The 21,572-nt window shown below is 40.3% G+C and overlaps 1 protein-coding gene across 1 annotated transcript in view; it reads right to left on the minus strand.

Annotated features, from left to right (window-relative positions):
• The window catches only part of PRUNE2 (prune homolog 2 with BCH domain), a 200,847-nt gene that overhangs the window by 76,774 nt on the left and 102,501 nt on the right, over positions 1-21,572 (minus strand). Inside the window, exon 7 of the mRNA XM_021689387.1 lies at positions 3,030-3,188. Coding sequence (XP_021545062.1) covers positions 3,030-3,188 — 159 coding nt within the window. The remainder of the gene's footprint in view (positions 1-3,029; positions 3,189-21,572) is intronic.

Consider the following 21,572-nt stretch of genomic DNA (forward strand, 5'->3'; position numbering starts at 1 on the left):
AGGGAGGCACAAGGGTTCATGTGAGCACGGAGGCACTCTGCTCTTTGCAGTTTGGCTTTCTTAATTTGCCTTAATATAAAATTAATCTGTGTGCATCAGTCTACAAAGAAGATCTCAAACAACGGAACACCGAGTAATGTAAGACACGGAAAGTCCCACTTAACATACCACCACCTCTTTCTACAGTCCCATCGAACTGGCTTTTCTTTTAACTCAAAATTCAGCAGCTCAATGTTGTTTGCTCCTGAAAGTTACAGGTGAAGAGATTTAAAGCATTTTAATCCTTTCCTTGGCGTAATATAATATCATCTTCCAACAGGAGTGAAACTCAAGTTTGCAAAAAGCAGAGATAATGCTGGTTGCTGAGAACTGGCGGGCGGGGGGGTGGGGATGAGTGTGGGCATGAGGGGAAACGGGGCGGGAGGAGGCACCCAGGACCTGCCTTTACCTCCGAAAGCCTCATAAGGCAAAGGAGAAAATAGGAAAGAGAAAGCTACCAGGGATGGAGCTTTCCAACAGCACGCGAGCCCCCACTGTCTCTTGCTGCCCCCCGGGAAGCATCAACATGGAGCTCAGAATAGACAAAGCTGCCCTCGGAGGTCAAGAGAATGTGTGACAACTGGTGTGAGGCCAGAACCGGGCCGCAGCTCTATGATTTTTAGGAAACGTCAGGGATATTTTGCCTACTGGGCTTTCAAAATGGCCCCACAGGATTCGTGGAGGTGATAGCAGCAACACTGAAAATAACTCCGAGCTCACATTAATAGTAATAATAATAATTAACATATATTGTTTCCGTATGCCAGGCACAGTTCTAAGGGTTTTATGTGCGGTATCTCCTTTAATCCTCATAATAATTCTGTACAAGGTAGGGATTCTTTATCCCCGTTCTGCGAGTGATGACACCGAGACACAGCAAGGTCAGATACCTTGACCAACGCCATGCAGGTGACACATGATGGAGCCACGCTGTGAATTCTGCAGAAGCTGGCCCTTAATCACCTAAGGTCACATGGACACAGACGGTTTCCTCTAGGGTAGTGTTGACTTTGTGTTGCTCAAGATTCAGAGGAACTGTCTCCCAGGTGATTGGGGAGGGGAGCATGGGGAAGAGGAGAGGTATGCAGAGCGGGCTCCAGGGCTTCTAATCCCTTCACCTGCTCTTCTACTTTTGTCTGTTTAAGATTAACCAATTTTTAAAGCTGCTTTGCTACTAAAAGCGATTTGAAAAACCACCATATTGGAGGCTTAGGAGATGTAAGTCGGTCCCTAGGAAACCAGTGACCAGACATAGAATTCAGCTTGGAAACCCAGTGCAGAGCAAAAACACTGAAAAAGCCACAGGTTGGTGATGCGATGCACAGGTGTGTGAGGGTCTGAAGGGAGGGTACAGAACACATCTGCAGCAGGAGCAGGGGCTCTTTCCTGTTTCACGCTTGGACTTGAGAATGCACAGAGGAGTCCGTGAGTACCTACAGTCACATGCAATACAGCCAAGATGGGTCTCTCGGGGGACAGCAAGTGAGGATGTAGAATGAGAAAGGAGTCTCCTGAGACTTTGCCTGTAGCCACCTGCAGATAGACAGGTGTCTAATCCATTAGTGAGGAAAGACAGTGATGAAACTGCTTTGTGTTCATGTCGTCCATATTATAATGAATCATGTAGGTTCTCATATTAGTTGTTAAATATACCTGGTTTGGAATAGCTGGTGCCCTATTTTGATTAATTGTGTCTACTTCTTATATCATTTCTAAAACGTTGGGTTAAAAAATTCAGTTATCAAGCAAGAGGAGCTAATTACCCAGTCAGAGTTATAGTACTTGGAGACAAGCCAATTTTGATCAAAGCATTAGATTACCAGTTACTAAACACTGGGCATCAAATAGGTATTTACACAGGGACTGAATTTTTTTTAGGTATAACCAAGTAGCAGTCCTCAAAGAAAATATCACCCCCAGGAGACCTTGCCTTTCTTTGGGTGAAAAAGATACATTCTTTCCCTCTATGGATTCGGTCTAGAAGACAAATAGATATGGGAATCTTTTAAAAGGCCCCATGTGGTCATCAGGATGGAAGGCACAGCACAGAGAATATAGTCAATGATATTCCTGTAGTATGATGACAGATGGTAGGTAGCTACACTTGAGGGCACGGCATAACATACAGACTTGCTGAATCACTATATTCTATACCTGAAACTAATGTAACATTGAGTGTCAACTATACTTCAATACAAAATTAATTTAAAAATAAAATAAAAGGCCTTGTGTGTGTGTGTGTGTTGGGGGGGGGGGTGAAGGGAGCCAAAAGGTACAAGTTTCCAGTTACAAAATAAATAAGTCCTGGGAATGTAATGTTACAGCATGGCGACTACAGTTAATAATACTGTATTATATATTTGAGAGTCGCTAGGAGAGTAGATCTTAAAAGTCCTTTTTTTCTGTAACTATGCATGGTGATGGATGTTAACTAGACTTACAGTGGTGATCACTTCACAATATGCACAAATATCAAGTCATTATGTTGTACACCAGTAACTAATATAATGTTATATTCAATTACACCTCCGTGTTTCAAAAAGGACCAATATTTATCTCACTGCCAATTCTAATTAGTTGATTTTTGGGTGGCATAGCCTCAAAACTGAAAACTAAAACTCTGAGGCAAATATTTGAATATAGTTATATTATTTATATAATATATATTAAATAATATACAAATATTATAATTTACATAAGTATATTTTAATGTTTTATTATAATAAATAACAAATTAAATAAATAATATAGATACTATAATTTATATAAATAAATTTATATAAATAAAAATATTGAAATATAAATATGTACACACACAAACGGCCCAATGTACAAAATACCCCCAACATTTCTTAAAATTCACACTCTAGGACCTTATGTCTTGGGTCTGTTTCCTTGAGCCACCCATCCGTTCCCATGTCCCACCGCGTATTGTGACAGCCAGCAGGTTAGGAAGCAGTCAAGTGGGCCGGACCAAAGGAGATCTTTACCTGACTGCACAGCTCGAGGTTCTGGGAGTACACAGCGATCTGCCGTCTGGGCTGCTCTTCCTCCAGCAGGTAGCTGGCCAGGAGGATGAGGACATCAAAACCGAACTTGTCTGCAAATGCTTTCAAGTCAGTGCTGATACTGCTGTGAAACATACAGTCCTGAAACGACAACAGGCCAGTTGGTATTAATGCCAGACTCCCTCGCCTCGGGGAGTTGTGCCACAAATTTGTCCCACGTTGTGATGTGTCGTGACAGCTCTTTATTATCAGAGGCAAGTGAGAGAAACACCCAGGTTTGCAAACTTTCATGCTATGGCTTAAAATGTCCTTTGCTTGTTTGTTTTCCTAACCCAAGGAAGGAAGGAGTCTTGGCCATTATTTTTTATTTTTTAGAGAGAGAAAGAGAGAAAGTGAGTGTGCGTGAGCTGGAGGGGAAGAAGGGGAGGAGCGGGGGAGGAGGTACAGAGGGAGAGAGAGAGAGAGAATCCTGAGCAGACTCCTGGCTACGTGCAGAGCCCCCATGAGGCTCCATCTCACCCTGAGATCCTGACCTTAACTGAAACCAAGAGTCAGAGGCTTAACTGACTGAGCCACCCAGGCACCCCAGAAGTCTTGGCCATTCTTAAGATAGTTTAGACAAGGACTAAATGTCTTAACAGTTCTTTCCTAAAATATTTATTTGAACGTTGACTTTGTAAAAAATACTTTTCCTTTTATTGTTCACAGGATTAGGAATAGCTCCTGACTATCATAACAACCTATCACTAGAAAAATAGGAGGAAGTTATTGTTCTTTTTTTTATAATTGTTTTCCAATGATTATTATAAAGCCAAAAAGAATCCCTAAGGATGAATCTAGCTAAATGCTTTTTATTCCGGTGTAGGAGTCCGGGAGATTTATGGAAGGCTATGATTTATCAGATCTTCCTGCCCTATGTGGTAGCTAAGAAAGAGTGAATCATTGTGGAAAAGGAGCCCACTACCACAAACCTGTGGCTCACATCATCTTCAAATATGTGCTGGCCTTTTTCAGTTTTGTTAACAGCAATGAGAACCACTTTGTTGGCATAGTTAGCTCTCTTTTTTAAAGAAATGAACTGAAGACCATACGTTAGCTCCTAGCATAATGTCTGGCATATACTAGTTGCTCAAAAAATGTTTTTGTTTTAAAGATTTTATTTATTTACTTGAGAGAGAGAGCACAAGCGAGAGAGAGAGGGCATGAGTTGGGGGGGGGGTGGAGGGAGAGGGAGAAGCAGACTCCCAGCTAAGCAGGGAGCCCAAGATAGGCCCCGGGATCATGACCTGAGCTGAAGGCAGACCCTTAACTGACTGAGCCATCCAGGTGCCCCTCAAAAAATGTTTTTGAATGACTGGAGAGATAGACACACAAAATCAGCCTTTGCTACATAATCCTCTATCATATATGTATACACACACACACACACACACACACACATATATATATATATGATCATCATAGACAATCCACTTACAGTTGAAATCACCATAATGTGCACTCAAGAGATACAAAGAATTCTATCAATTTTTGTTCTGATATAAAAGGCATCAGAACTGTGTGTGCCACTGGTAAAGTATTAAAGTGACACAGAAATATGTACCATAGGAAGAGAAGGGGCCACGTACCCCCTCCCCAGATAGCCGTGACGAGGAGCTAGACAGTGCAGTGCATAGAGATGCAGGCATGTTCCGTGCCCAGATTTATGTTTGTGCGTGCTCGTTCTTTGAAACCTGTGGATTTCATATTTGCGGCTCAGATTATTTACCGGCCGCTTAAAATATCCATAACACACGTACTCTGTCCTTCTGCTGAGTTGAATGTCAAGGTCTATGAGGCCCCTGAGAGGCCACACGAGACACCTGACAGGTGTGGGGGCCCAGCCCATCACGAGCGTCCAGCCCTCAAGGAGTGGTTGTTGTCTACTTCTGCTAGGCACCTCAGGAGAACATTGCCCTTTTTGGGCACAAGGACTTGCACATGGGAATTCACAGAGCTCTAGGATACATTGTTGCTGAATACCAAGGACCTATTGTACTGACTTGGCCATGAAATTTACCATGTTCCAATATAATAGCTTTTGGCAACCTGTCTCCCAGAAAGCATTCTGTCAGTTTTCATGCTTTTTATTTATTGTCCAAGTGTCATAGTAATAATCTTTAAAAAGATACTTAAAAAATTAATTCACCCACAATAGAAATGGATATTTAAAATGATATATTTTTAAAAATATTATTTATTTATTTATTTGAGAGAGAGAAAGCACGAGCTGGGGGTGGGGACAGGGAGAAGCAGACTGCAGACTTCCCGCTGAGCAGGGAGCCTGATGCGGGGCTCGATCCCATGACCCTGGGACCATGACCTGAGCTGAAGGCAGACGCTTAACCGACCGAGCCACCCAGTGCACCCCTAAAATGATATATATATTTTTAAATTGGACCTCATACTATACACAATGCACATTCAGTAGATGAAATTATTTCAAATCATCACAGATGTTGTCCCTCAAGAGGACATCAATGCTGAGCTTTTTGCCATCATGAATTATAAAGAAGCTATGGTCCTGAAGGAGAACAAGAATGGACAGCAACTACCTACATCTTACCTCCCACATCCTCCAGACTGAAGGCGTTGGCCAAAAAGCTTAGCAATTTTCCTTTCAAATTTTTTTTCAGTATGTACATAAAATCCCCCACATACAGTTATAAACACTTGAAAGAATATATAACACTTCTAAGAGATTTTTCACATATAATAACAATTATCACCAGACTCCCAGCTAGGTCACTTGAACAAAAGAAGGCAAGTTTAACGGGTAACTGAGCGCAGGATTAGGATTCAGTAGATTCGGCATTATTCAAAGCCATACTTGTGGAACATTTGCTATTCAAAACTGTTGGCTGAGCTCCAATCTGTTTGGAGTCTTCTGTGTGCAAATGGAGCTCTGGGCTCTTGCTGGACTTGAGTCCAGCGGCATTGGCAACACCAAGCATCTCGTTAGGAAGGCAGAGTCTCAGGCCACGCCCCAGACCTACTGAAGCAGAAACTGCATTTTCCCAAACTCCTGGGTGATTCGAATGCACATTGGAAATTGAAAAGCCATTTCAAAAAGGGAGGGATTTGTTCTTTGATGTATTTCCCTCTGACCCTTTCTTTGGGTTCTTTCAATGCTGTCATTTTACTGGGATTTTTATTAACTCACACCCTCAGCTCCTTGTTCCTCACACTGCCTTCATCATAAACATCACCCCGGGGCGGGTGTGTGTTTCTGAACCACTTTGCCAGAAGCTCTCCTTTATCGGGTCGGGGATTGGGTCCAAGATTCTGTATTTTCATTATGTACCTCAAGTGATTATTCGGATCAAGCTCCTTTGGGTGACACTCAGTTCTCCTCTGGGTGGCCCCCAAATCCATACGACCATATGAAGTATTGAAAAAACAAAGATTTATGTAAATCACTTAGGCATGTTTCATGTTACATTACCTCCAAAACGGCGATCATCAACAACTATGTCCTATCTACCCTCATAGAATTGTCCAAACCAGAGCTGATCTTACTGACTTTAGGAGTGTGTCAGGAGGATCATGTTGAAAACAGCATCAAACAAGAGAATGAGTGAGAATCTTCAGGAATCTGGGAGGCAGAGTCTGTTCTGCTTTTATGCTGGTGCTGTTTGCATAGGAGATAATTTATTATTGTCTTCTAGCTACGCAGGGAGTCATATGCTACCACGGCTCTTATGTTGCTGACAAGCTAGGCTGGCCCTGAATAAACAGCACTTCATCATCAACACAACCCAACTGTAGATACAGGTTGGCATTTTATTCCCCCCATCTGCCTTCTACCTGATAAATTACTGTTTTAGTTACACGTATACAAATACTATTTGTTAATCTGCTCAAACGTCTCCAAAATGTCTCCTCCACCTTCAGTTAAAATTATATACATACGCGTATGTATAACTCACTCAATTTGCCAAAGGTTTAGAAAATGTAGAGCTCCAACTGTAACTTACCACCCCCACCATACAGCCTCCCACCTTAGCAGCAGGACCTCAGCCTGAGATTGCTGCAAGGAATTTACAAAGTTACTTTACTAATCATCATAGCTGGGAACCACCTGGCTGGCACAAAACCCAGCCCATTCCAATACATCAGCTATGAAGAATGGGAAGTGCTCCCTGTCACTGTCCTTTGTCACCCATGGGTCCAAAGATTCGATCATTAAACATTTTTAGAGGTCATGAGTCCTTTTGCCCGAGTGATTTCTAGTTTTGCAATGAGTTGGAAGACCCTGGAAGTGTGGGGAGAAAAAGGCTTTATTATTCCCCAGCCAAAAGCTAAGGTGAGATTGATGATCATGATGACAAAGAGCCAGGGAACAGAAATGATATGGCTCTAACTTTAACTCATATAACAACCGAGAGAGTGACGGTGATAGTGTCCAGGAGATTTATTACATTTGTGGTTGAAAGTTTGCAGACAGATGCAGTGGGAAAATCCATTCTCTCACAAAATCCTGTTTTAGTTCTTATTCCATTGCTCTGAAAAATTGAGTCTTTATGCTATAAAGTGCCAATAACTGTAGTGCATTGCATGAAATAAAGGTGATCTAACTAATGTCTTGTACACATTTGAGTACTGGAATGTGGCTATTCCCTGGGAGAGAAAAACCCACTCTTCTGACATTGCTCGTATATTCCTATCCTCTATTGTCTTCTGAATCCCTCTGTCCGGTTTCCGCCTCCAACCTTCCATTGAAACTGCTCTTCTCAAAAGTACCAATCGCTTCCAGGTGGCAATATCCAGAAGTCACTTTCCTGTTCTTACTCTATTTGACTTCTCCAAAGAATTCCACGAGGTTGACCCTCCCTTCCTCTTAAAACACATCATTCCTTCACTTTGCTGACATCACACTCTCCTTGTTTTTCCCCCAGCTCCCGGGCTACCCTTAGGTCATCTCTGCTGGTTCCTCTTCCTTTTCAACCACTAAATGTTCATGCCTCAGACTGTGTTTTCACAACTCTTTCTCTTCTTTACCTATACATTCTCTTTGGGGATCTCATCCAGTTGCCTGGCTTTCAAACCATCTGTCTACCAGTGACAACCAAGCTACGTCCACCTGAACTCTATCCTTGTCTATCCACATGGTATTTCTATGTAAATGTCTAATAAGCATCTCAAATTAAAAAACAAACAAAACCAAACAAAACCCACCTCCACCTCAGTTTCCTCCGTATCATTAAACGGCACCACCAGGCATTCAGTTACCCAAGCCGAACATCTAGAAATCATTGATTCTTTTCTTTTCTCAGTCCTCAGCCATCAGCAAATCCTGTGAATTTTACTTCTAAAACGTGGTTCAAGTCCAGACCCTTCTTTCCGTCTCTGTTACTGTCCTAGCCACGGTCACCATCATCTCTTGCTTGAACAGTGGCGACAGCCTTCTGACTGGTCTCCCTGGATTGGCTCTTTTGTCTTACAATCAGCTTTTCCCGCCGCACCAAGAGAGAGCTTTTAAAAATGTAAGCAGAATCACGACACTTTTCTGCTTACAGCCACTCAAAAGTTTTCAATGTAACTGTTGTTATTTACTATCATTTTATTTATTTTTTAATTGGGAGGAGGAAGTCTTAACGTCCTCAAAACTGAGTTCTTATAAATCAATGGGAAAAAGTAAACAGAGCAACAGAAAAACATTTGACCGTAAGACTTTCACAATTGAAATACAAATGCCAGCAAATATCTGAGCTCACTGATAATCACAGAAATCCTTTGATAGTAAAATATTTCATCTTCTCTTTTCCTGTTACCGGTAAATATTTCCTAAGGGGCATTCTCACACACTATTAGAAACACATTCTAAAGAAATAATCAGATATGTACACAAAAGGTTTGTGGACAAAGCTATTCACTGGATTATTACTTTAATAACTAAAACTTAGAAACAACCGAAATGTCCAACAATAAATAAATGGTTACATGAATTATGAAAGAGTCTCACAAGAGATAGTATGCTGCTATTTTACAAATTTTGGTGTAGGAACTGGTTATTCCTATTAAAATTACTTGCCTTATATCCTTTATAATATATATGAACTTTCAAATCATAGTCACATACATTTTTAAGTCACTTAAGTGACTCGCATGTTAAATTTCTAAAGGTGAGGGGATTGAGGAAGTTATACAAAGTTAAATGTGAAGCAAAGTCATTTAAAAATGATATAAGATTTAAAAATTGGGTAAACAGTGTTTATCTCATTAATGGAATCTTTATTTTTGTCAAATTTTATTTATTTGACAGAGAGATAGCACAAGCAGGGGGAGCAGCAGAAGAAGAGGGAAAAGCAGATTCCCCGCTGAGCAGGGAGCCCGATGCGGGGCTCGATCCCAGGACCCTGAGCTCATGACCTGAGCCGAAGGCAGACGCTTAACCAACTGAACCACCCAGGCACCCCTGGAATCTTTATCTTTATTTCCAAGTTACACTCAGTGAATGAGCTTCTGTTTGCCAATACACAAATAACAGCTTTTAAAGCATCAAAAAATTGCGTGGTGATTTCTCCTTCTGCTAAATCACCATGGGGAGAGCCCGCTCCATCATTCCCACTGTTTCATCTCCAAGTGCCTCATGCCCTTCCGTAGATGTTACTCCTCATGCTAACAATTCCAATTTAGATCCATCTTTCTGGATTACACAAATAATCCAAAAACAGTTGTCTCTTTTACAAATTATAAGTGAAATATATTGAGTAAGGCTTTATTAAATGAAATAAATTATTTTCTAATGTCATGGACAAGCTATGCCAGGATTTATTACGTTTGAGATTCTTCTTATAGGAAACAGAAAAATCAAGTGAGCAGGTATTTTTTTTTTTTTTTGTAGGTACGATAAAAATCATTCCCAAAATGAAAACAGAAGCATGTATGCCTTCATTTTGGGGGAACAGTGAGTCTTAGAAACATAGTTTGACAATCCATAACTACCTTGCAAGCACAGTGACCAGCATGGATTGCTGAGTTACTGAAATTTAAGAGTATAGTTTGACATTTATACTCTGCATAGATTTATTTCTAGACTGAGGACTATTTTTTTTTTCATCAAGATATAAGAAAAATGCTGAGGTGTGTACACAAATGTTCTAACGGAAAGCTTTATGATTTATGCTACCAAAATTCCACTATGATGTTTAAAATATTCAGCAATAATAAAGTCTGATAATTTTGACAGGAAAATGATTTATGAGAACACAAAATGCATAAATTAAGAGATTTCATTTATTCTGTTTTTCATCCACTCTTTAATTGGTAAGCAAAGATATTTCCCATGTTTTTACCAGATGTCATTTAACAAAAAAAAAGAAAGCTCTAGTGTTCTAATTTTTATAAGCCTGCCAAGGCATTTTAGTAGTAAAAACTTCACTGGGTCTATTAAAACTATATTATACATCATACTTTGAAAATAGAGTCAGACAGTACATAATATTCTTCATAGCTAAAGAGAGAGCTCTATTGGGAAAAGATTTTTGAAAATTGAAAATGCTACATTATATAAATGAGTATGTAACATATGTATATCAATATGATTTTCATTTAAACCAGTAGTGAATTGTCTATCATAATTTAATCAAGCACTGTGTCTGCATTAAGCACTCTGTTACATGCTTTGCATCATCTCATTTAAACTTTAAGATGCCCTGATGAGGTGGGTAACATCATCTCTGTTTCACACAGAGAAAAAGGAGGCTCTGAGAAGTAAAGTAACTGATGTCACATGGCTCATCCAGGTGAAAAATGGGAGTTGAACCCATGTTCTAACCTCCACATTATCCTTGAATGAGAAATAATTCATCACCAGAGATACTACTAATGAATTCTGGTTTTAATGTAATAAAAAACACTTTTTTGTTACTCCATGTATGACTATTTAGTAAAGATTTGCCCTCGTTACTATACACAAGAAAGCCACACCCCTGATTTTAACAAATGCTAATAATAATGAGCTGCTTATATTTTTTGATGATTCAATATTATCATGCTTTATGACCAATTTCCAGTTTTTCATCTACTCTCTAAAATATAAGTGTAGGCTGACCATTAACTGTATGTATAGGCCTAAAATTGAAAACTCACCCAAAGAAACTGCTATGAAGAAGAATGTCATGACATTTTTGCAGCAATATGTACTTTTAAAAAGTTGGGCATGCATGTGTATGCAGAAAACATAAAAAGCAGGAGAACCGGCATGGTCACGGGTTACCCAGAGTTACCCCCATGTAGTTTTGCTTCCTTTGGTAGCTTCGACACACCATGGAAGAATCTCAATTTACATTCAGGATATAAAAACTCTAAGGATGCTCCCAACATTACGTTTCTTCTGCTCAGAAGCCCAGAGAAACCAGGAATTAGGCTTGCAGAAGATGGATGGGGAGAAAAAAGAGGTAATTTTTAACCAGAAGGGAATGGGTATCTTAATAGGAAGTGTTAAAATTAATTAAAAGGAAAAATAGTAAAAAAAAAAAATTAATAAAGGGAACCTTATTTGGAATGATGTCAGGAGGGCAGCAAGGGAAGCTCTCACACTTTACCACTTGTTATCAATTGTAAAGCCAACAGGAAGAGACAGACTGTGCCCATAAACACTACTTTACTACCCCAGCAGGAGCAAGGAAGGCTTTCCTTCTGCCTTGGCAACAGCCCCTAGAGGCTGTCACAACTCAGCCAATGAAAGCCATGAACTTCAAATCCCAGTTTACTCCAATGGACTTGTTGTTTACAACAAACAGCCTTCCCTGCTCCCCCACTTCCTCTGTAAAAGAGTGTTCCTCTCCTTTGTTCTGCTGACTTGCCTATGGTTTTCCATAGCTTGCTTGACCTGGATTGCAATTCTCTACTATTCCTGAATAAACCCATTTTTGCTGGTAAAATAACTGACAGTTTTAATTTTTAAGGTTAACAGAAGAACCTACATCGTTTCAAGCAAAGTCCTCCTATAAAAGCATAAGCACCCAAGACAAAATAATGTATCAATCCCCAAATAGATGCTTCAGTTGTAGGTCAAGCACATCATAAGTATTAGAGGAGAAACCAAGAGTCTTTCAAACAATCACCCTAGTAAGGTCATCATTTGGGTCAAAGAATTCGAGAAGGAGAGAGCACATGTTTGCTGAAAATTGAAAATTATTGTTTTCATGTCATGGGAGAAATAGTTACCACCTCCTATAACCATATCATTAATGAAGAGAGAGAGCGAGTGAGAGAGAGAGAGAAGGGGAGGAGGAGGGTAAAGAGTTCATCTGGAAGCACAGGTTTAAATTAAGAACTTCTTATTTAAAATGAAGTGGAGCGGTTTCAGGTCAATCTGAAATTAAGCAAGTTGAAGTCTTGCACCATCCTTACTGTCTCCATCAAAAAGAGAACCAATGGGGCGCCTGGGTGGCTCAGTTGGTTAAGTGACTGCCTTCGGCTCAGGTCATGATCCTGGAGTCCCGGGATCGAGTCCCGCATCGGGCTCCCTGCTCGGCAGGGAGTCTGCTTCTCCCTCTGACCGTCCCCCCTCTCATGCTCTATCTCATTCTCTCTCTCAAATAAATAAATAAAATCTTTAAAAAAAAATCTTTAAAAAAAAAAAATAAAATAAAATAAAAAATAATAAAAAAAAAAAAAAAAAAGAGAACCAATGTTACAACCACAGAGAGTTGCCCTGAAGAATGATACTTCATAGAGGAGATGTCCTAGGCAGACTCTCACAACTAGTTAATAGTAGATTGAATACTTACAATGTGGGGAGGTTCACAACCAATTAAAGGTAAATAAGTCATGATCTCATTAACGATCTCAGCCTAATTTACATTTTCTTTAAGGACAGACCTATAATCATCAAAACTTTTCGATACAATATGGATGCAAGGACTCGGCAGGAAAAGGGCTACACTGTTGTTCCCCGCTAAGGGCCACTTTGTTAGAATTTATGTGTGTTTATAAGGACTTCTATATGGGAATGAATAACTCAGGACCCATGCGTAATGGAAAACCCGCTCATTAGTCATGCTTTATTTTTGAAATGGTGGAGCCTGGGCAACACTCCAGCTACCAGATAATAATACTGAATTATTTCCATAATTGTGTATAGATGTTAAAAAAATCCCCATTGGCTTGTTTTGAGCCATGAGCTTGAAAACTTACAGCTTTATTTATTTTTCTTTGTAAAAATAAATCATCTAGTTTGAACAATATTTCGAGAAAGCAGGAAACCTCCCTTCCTCTCTGGGTACCCTTTTCTGATTTATGGAAACCACCAGGCTAGTCTCCAGCGGACTGGATGTACATGTACATTACACACACTCCTGATTTTTCTAAGCTGTGTCAATATTAACCTGACCAAATGAAGATCAAACTGTCTCTTTTGTTCCTCATGCTCCTCACATGGGGAGCACAATATGGCTCTTGTCAGAGGTGCTTCATCATTTTGGCTCAAGGAAACTGTCAGTACAGTTTGGGATTCGTTCTTCATGGGCAGATATCCTGATGGGTCTAATGAAGCCTTTCTGCTGACAACTCATTTGCTAAAAATACCCAACCATCACCAAGTTTAAGTGGAGGAATATGGCTGTGTCCCCTTTGCTATCAACCCAATGAAAGTGATTTTTCTGAAGGCTAAAAAAATCTACGTTATCAAGGCACACGCCTCTCACCACTTATATATGTGTTTTGTTAGTTTCCATTTGCTCACTGATAAACTTTATGACATTCTTAAATTGGAATCCAATAGGGTAAACACCAATCTTAGAGCACACATGCAGAGCCAACAGTCTGTGTGCGCCATTTGTTGCAATCTAAGCTAATTACCAGAAACCCCCTCCTGCAAACAGATACACTCTAGGGTTTGTGGTTTTATTTTCATTTGGAGACGTCTGTGTGTGGGGAACTCAAGGAATTCATTTTCAGGGAAGGACACTGTATTGTCATAACTCTCTTGGTCCCAAGTCACAGAAACTTACAGCAACTTAAGTTAAGAGAAAGAAAGTCAGAAGGATCTGGGGAGCATTCTCAAAAAGGCAAAGGAAGAACTGGGGAGCAAGTTGGGAGGAGGGCAGGGGTTGCCAGGGATGTACTTCTCCTTTCTCTTCTGGCTTCATTCTCCTCTCGTGTGACCAACTAGCATCTTCTATGTGCCAGGAAACATGAGCCCCTGCAGCTCCAGGGTAGACCTTTCAGTTTCAGTCAGCGTTCATTCCCTCTTGGTTTTGAGTTTGAAAACCCCAGAGAAGAAATTCTGGTTGTTCCCATTTGGGTTGGGTGCCTAGTCCTGCACCAAGCAACTGAGGAAAACTGGAAAGACCACAAATAGAGATATGGCATTCATCATGACAAAGGGGATGGGTAAGAGTCATTTCCTAGAAGAGGAGACTGAGCAGATCATCACACGGGGGGCCTCCTAGCTATCAACCACAAAGGACTCTCTCTCTCTCTCTCTCTCTCTTTCACACAGACCAGATAATTTCCCAAATCCCTATTTTCTTTCCAGCCAACCAAGCCCAAGTCACAGGGAGAGACATACAATGCTTGGAAAGTTAACTTGAGTGAAGTGATTTTGTTAACTTTCATTTCATGGTGGTTTGGACCCCAATTAAGAGATGTATTATAAAAAAGGAGTGACAAAGCAAATCTACAAAAGCGTTAAGCTTATAAAATGTAAGTTATGCTTCATCAATCAAAAATACATAGTACCATCTATTGAACCCAGGAAAAAGAGACCAAGCCTCCTTCACCTTTATCCTTTCTGGTCAATGTGAGGAATCCCCTTTCCGGCACCCGATGTCTTCAGATGCTCTGATCTCTCTTATAATGGTCAAACTTCCATTGCAATTTGCACCCTACATATGAGACACCATAATGCTTTAAACACAAATGAGAAATGATCTACAACCCCTGCCTAAAAGGCAAAGCATATTTGGGACAGTTGTGTTTATATGTTATCATTTTATACAAGAGTTATTTATAGAAGGGCTTTAAGCAGGCCAAATGCTGGGGGGAAAAATCTGAATTCGTAACAGGTAAAAAAGTAATAACTTTAGAGCAGGGTTTCTCAAATTCAGCATTATGGACATTATGGCTGGAAAATTCTTTGTTGTGGGAGCTGTTCTGTATATTTCAGGGTATTTAGCAGCATCCTGGCCTCTACCCACTGGATGCCAATAGCAAACTCACTCCCCCACTTGTGACAGATACGTCTCCAGACATTGTCAATTGTCCCCAAGGGGCAAAAAATGCCCTAATTAAGAACAACTTTAGAGAATAATAGTGGGAGTATCTTGCAAACTTAATAACTCAAATCACATCCAACTTTTTCAGAAACATTACTGCATAAAGCAAGACATACCCTTAATTCCATTTGGTTTCAGAGGTAGGAGAAAAAAAAATTCAGGGATGAGGGCATCTACATGAATACATGGCACTCATCAGCCAAATGTTTCCTTTTTCTAAGCAGGCAAAAATTAAAAATTTCCATCAATTGTCTTTTAGTTTATATTAGCATGCTTGTAAAATAAACAGCATTTTGATTCGCTCAAACAAAGGAAAAGCAGGATGATTTTCTTGAAAAAAAAAAAAACCAGGATTTTACTAAAACATCAACTTCCTGTGCCAGGAAAATAGTTTTTCTCTGGGTATCTTCCAGAGATTTTTTTAGTCTAGAAAAATTCTATTATAAGTATGATATGCATACTTATCTTTCAACTCTGTTGTGGGGTCAGTTATGGATAAATAAGGCATTTTTAAACACCAAAACTGATATTTGGGATGCCTGAAAATGATATGCATACTTATCTTTTAACTCTGTTGTGGTAACCCCCAAATATGGTGGGTATTGAGGGTAATGCAACATGTTTGGGGCATTGTGAGTATTCAGTGAATGGCCAGCATCCATGTCTGATAACAGACTACAGGGAAAAATTAATCAAAATCCATTTCTGAGCCTGAATTATCTGAAACTATATGTCTACAGCACTGGTTCTTAACCTTGGTTGTACCTTAGAATAACCCAGGGAGCCATGAAAAAAAAAAAAATACAAATACTCAGACCCCACCTTTTAAAATTTAAATTTAATTGGCTTAAGGGGGGGGGCTGGGCACCCATGTATTTTCCAGAAAGTTCAAGCCATTATTCTAATGTGCAAGTAGGGTGCAGAACAGTGGTTTATCTGATATAAAGAAACAATTTTCAATTTGTGCCATGTAGGCAGTTTCTCTATCAGTGGGTTCTTGTTTCTATTCTCTACCCATTGAGTGAACTTGCATACTCACTGGGAAACCACAAATTCCAAAAATATATGACAACCCAGAATTCAAATCCTAGCTCCATACCCTGTTATCTCTGCGTCTTTGGGCAAGTTACTGGATCAGGCTAAGCTTCAGTTTTTTCATCTGGAAAATAAGGGTAAAACCTACTTTACAAACCGAGCTAATCTCGGTAACGCTCCGTCCGGGATCTCGGAGAGTCAACCGTCAGTACGTGCTTGTGAAGCAGCAGCAGGACCAACAGCTACGATGATTTTAACGGCGAATTTCTCTGTCAATTAGGTCAATGAAAATTATCCATCTTTAGGAAGAGTTTACAAATTATCTCTTTACCTGGTGTCGGTTAGAAAGAGTCCTGTTTTATCTAAGATTCTTTTGTTGTAGCCCATTGTTTACATCATGTGAGCTCTCAAATTTCTGATTGAAAGAAGGGTCAGGGGGCGCCTGGGTGACTCAGTCGGTTAAGCGTCTGCCTTCCGCTCGGGTCATGATCTCAGGGTCCTGGGATCGAGTCCCACGTCTGGCTCCCTACTCAGCAGGGAGTCTGCTTCTTCCTCTCCCTCTGCCCATTCCCCCTGCTCACTCTCTCTCTCTCTCAAATAAATAATCTTAAAAAAAAAAAAAAAAAGAACAGTCAGGTTTAGAGAAAGTGCCTGACCAATTTGCCAGATAGCAAAACGGTCCAGATTGATGGAGAAATGGCTTCTTCTCCAGGTTCTGATTTTACTGTGTGGTCACAGGAAATTGATGGGTCTTAAACATTAGCTGTATCACATTCACCCAGAGGGCTTCTCAAAACAAACACCTGGGTCCCACTCCCAGGGTTTCTGATACCATAGATCTGGGGCCAGTTGAGAATCGTCATTTCCAGCAAGCTCCCAGGTGATGTTGATATGGCTGGTATAGAGACCACATTTTGAGAACCACACCTTGATCCAAAACAAGACATTTTCCCTTTCTGGACCTCAGATTCTTAACCTGAAAAGGGAAGAGTCTATTAAAGTCATAAAACTCATTGCTTCTACTTTCCTAGACTCTTTAAAAATAAAGCTCTGCAGTAGAAGCCTTCTACTTATGTTTTGTTTTTAAGATTTTATTTACTTATTTGAGAGAGAGAGCGAGCATGAGCAGGGGGAGGGGCAGAGGGAGAGGAAGAAGCAGACTCCCTGCTGAGTGGGGAGCCTGACCCAGGGCTGGATCCAAAGACCTTGGGATCATGACCTGAGCCGAAGGCAGATGCTTAAGCAACTGAGCCACCCAGGCGCCCCTCTACTTATGTTTTTATGTATACTAGCTGATAGGATTAAGAAAAGCAGTTAATTAATTAAAAATTTGGTTAAGGAGGGAAATTTCTTTTTATTTTTTAAAGTTTTTATTTTAATTTTAGTTATCGGTGTTATATTAGTTATAGGTGTATAATATGGTGATTCAACAATTTCACATCAACCGGTGTTCATTACAAGTGCACTCCTTAATCCCCATCACCTATTTCCCCCATCCCCCACCCCCTCCGCTCTGGTAACCATCAGTTTGTTTTCTATAATTAAAAGTCTGCTTCCTGATTTGTCTCTCTTGTTTCCCCTTTGCTCATATTTTTAAAAAGATTTTATTTATTTATTTTGAGAAAGTGCAAGCGAACGCGAGTTGGAGGGGGCAGAGAGAGAGAGAATCTCAAGCAGACTTCCTGCTGAAATTATGTATTCTTCTTTAATCGACGCTGGGCTTGATTTTACGACCATGAGATCATGACCTGAGCCGAAATCAAGAGTTGGATGCTTCACTGACTGAGTCACCAGGCGCCCCTCATTTGTTTTGTTTCTTAAATTCCACAGGAGTGAAATCCTATAGTATTTCTTTTCTCTGACTGACTTATTTCACTTAGCATTATACTCTCTAGCTCCAACCATGTCACTGCAAAGGGCAAGGTTTCATTCTTTTTTATGTCTGAATAATATTCCAGTGTGTGTGTGTGTGTGTGTGTGTGTGTGTGTGTGTGTGTGTGTCATTCATCAATCGATGGACACTTGGGTTGCTTCCATATCTTGGCTATTGTAAATAATGCTGCAATAAACATAGGGGTGCATGTATCCCTTTGAATTAGTGTTCATGTATTTTTGGGTAAATACCCAGTTAGTGCGATTCCTGAATCATAGGGTACTTCTATTTTTAACTTTTTTTTTTAAAGATTTTATTTATTTATTTGAGAGAGAGAGAATGAGACAGAGAGCACGAGAGGGAAGAGGGCAGAGGGAGAAGCAGACCCCCCGCTGAGCAGGGAGCCCGATGTGGGACTCGATCCCGGGACTCCAGGATCATGACCTGAGCCGAAGGCAGTCGCTTAACCAACTGAGCCACCCAGGCGCCCTATTTTTAACTTTTTAAGGAACCTCTATACTGTTTTCTAGAGTGGCTGCACCAGTTTGTATTCCCACCAACAGTGCAAGAGGGTTCCCCGCATCTTCACCATCATCTGTTGTTTCTTGTATTGTTGATTTTAGCCATTTTGACAGGTATGAGATGACATATCATTGTAGTTTTGATTTGCATTTCCCTAAAGCTGAGTGATGATGAACATCTTTTCATGTGTCTGTTGGCCATCTGTATGTCTTCTTTGGAGAAATGTCTGTTCATGTCTTCTTCCCATTTTTTAATTGGATTATTTATTTTGGGGGGTGTTGAGTTTTAATAAGTTCTTTATATATTTTGGATACTAACCCTTTATTGGATATGTCATTTGCATAGGTTGTCTTTAGTTTTGTTGATTGTTTCCTTCACTTTGCAGATGCTTTTTATTTTGATCTAATTCCACTAGTTTATATTTGCTTTGTATCCCTTACCTCAGGAGACATATCTAGAAAAAAGTTGCTAAGGTTGATGTCAAAAAGGTTACTGCCTGTGTTCTCTTTTAGGATTTTTATAGTTTCAGATTGCATATTTATGTCTTTAATCCACTTTGAATTTATTTTTGTGTATAGTGTAATAAAGTGGTCTAGTTTCTTTTGCAGTTTTAAAGAGGAAAATTAAAAAAAAATAAATGTTTTATAATAAGATCAATTTCATTTGATTTCAAATGTAAGAGTATGTATTGATTTTCAATTAGGGTCAAGACCTTTTAAAATATGGGAGCAGGGTCTATAGGAGCCACCCTTCCTCTTTGTTGCATAAGTCATACATATAAAGTATAATGTTCAATTTCTAATTTCAGTTTCATTAAAATAGGATAAAATCTTAGACATATGTGAGATGATCTAAATGCAGACTCCTTCTTCATTGTTAAAGTCCCCTTCTAATTTTTGATAGTCATACTGCCCTAATTTGAAAGCACATTTTCATTGACAGTATGTTTCATTTCACTGAGTCTTTCTAAAGCATTTATCTTAGAAAAAATGATCTTTCCTACTCCTATTTCAATTTATTTAAAGTGTGTGATTATAGGGGCACCTGGGTGGCTCAGGCATTAAGCGTCTGCCTTCGGCTCAGGTCATGATCCCGAGGTCCTGGGATCGAGCCCCGCATTGGGCTCCCTGCTCTGCGGGAAGCCTGCTTCTCCCTCTCCCACTCCCCCTGCTTGTGTTCCCTCTCTCGCTGTGTCTCTCTCTGTCAAATAAATAAATAAAATCTTTTAAAAAAATAAAGTGTGTGATTATATTAACCAGTACAACTGTTATAAACAGGTTTAGGAACAAACACAGCTGATTCTTGGTAAACACTGAATTCAGTTAACGGGGACACACCCCCCTATGCATAGAGAGTTTTCAGTGAGTTTGAAGCATTCAACTGAGGTTATCAGTCAGTATATATCACAGAGCATAAAGAGAATGTGTTTAGTTCAGCACATTAGTTAAGGGAAGATCAAGAGCTTCTACTATCAGAGGCAAGATGTATAGCCCTACCTCCTCACCGCTCAAAACTACAGATCTCGAGTCATAAGACATATTAACCCAGAGCCTCTCAAACTTTAATACAAATCACCTGGGAATCTTGTTAAAATGCAGATTATCAATCAGTAGGTCAGGGACAGGGACTGAGATTCTGCATTTCTACAAAATCTCAGATGATGTCTGTGTTGCTGGTCTGTGGACCACACTTTGAATAGCATGATATTAACCACTGCTGTTAGAAGCTATAAAAGAGGAGGGGCCCACCTGAAAGGAAAAGCAAAAAGGATGATGCTAACAGTGAATCTGGAAGGAAATACTGACTATTCTTTTTCTTTTTCTTTTTTGAGAGAGAGAGGCAGAGAACAGGAGTGGGGGAGGGGGGAGGGAGAAGCAGACTCCCTGTTAAGCAGGGAGCCTGACGTGGGGTTCCATCCTGGGACTCCAGGATCATGACCTGAACCGAAGGCAGCCGCTTAAATGACTGAGCCCCAATATTGACTGTTCTTAACATCTTTCTCTCGGTTGAAAAATGAGAAGTCTAGAGAATAGAGGATTTATCTAAGTACAGTGCAGGATCCTAATGTGAGAGAGGAAGTGATTTCAAGCTGAGAATATGGCAAGAGAACAGTGGTTTGCAAATACATTTCATTAAGCACAAAAGCAAACCTCCTTGGCTTATCGGAAAGGACTCAAACCTTTATACCCAGACACCTCCACCACTCCCAGCACCAGCAAACTTCCAGTCCCCTAAGGGGTCCTGATGCATGCATTTCTATCATAGAAAATTGCACTTAGACACATTCTCTGGGAAAAGGAGTGACCTGGAGCAGCAAGCTTCTCTTTTTTCTATTCTGGTCTGGAACCTCTAAGAATCCTCCCACCCTACCCCAACGTGCGCGTGTGCACATGCACACACACACACACTTTAGCTTGATTTTTGACACAACTTTTGAATTTTCCTATTTTGTTGCCTTTCATTTGCCCTAACTTTAGAATCAGACCACCGCTAAAGCCTCTCTATTTCTGATACGGCTGCAAAGACAAGCAACCCGGTTCTCCATAGTCTGGTTAGCAGCCCAGCTCACTTAAGAATGTGCAGCGGCTTGGTTGTGTAGTTTGTCTGTGTCTAGTTTTTCCTGCGGCTTGAGATGTCTATTAGTGAGGCTCAGAGAGCATCCATCTTCCCTACTTCCGCCTTCCAGCATGTCTCTGGAACACAGCTCCTTCTGAGGTGGACTGAATGAGGGAGAAGTAGATCTCCAGCGACCACTGAGACCTGTGTAAAACTAGTTGATGAACAAGGACCATAGCTAGGATGGCTTCTGTGCCCTCTGAAGTATCTTCT

This window comes from Neomonachus schauinslandi, chromosome 13 (assembly GCF_002201575.2).
Source record: "Neomonachus schauinslandi chromosome 13, ASM220157v2, whole genome shotgun sequence".
NCBI classification, from domain to species: domain Eukaryota; kingdom Metazoa; phylum Chordata; class Mammalia; order Carnivora; family Phocidae; genus Neomonachus; species Neomonachus schauinslandi.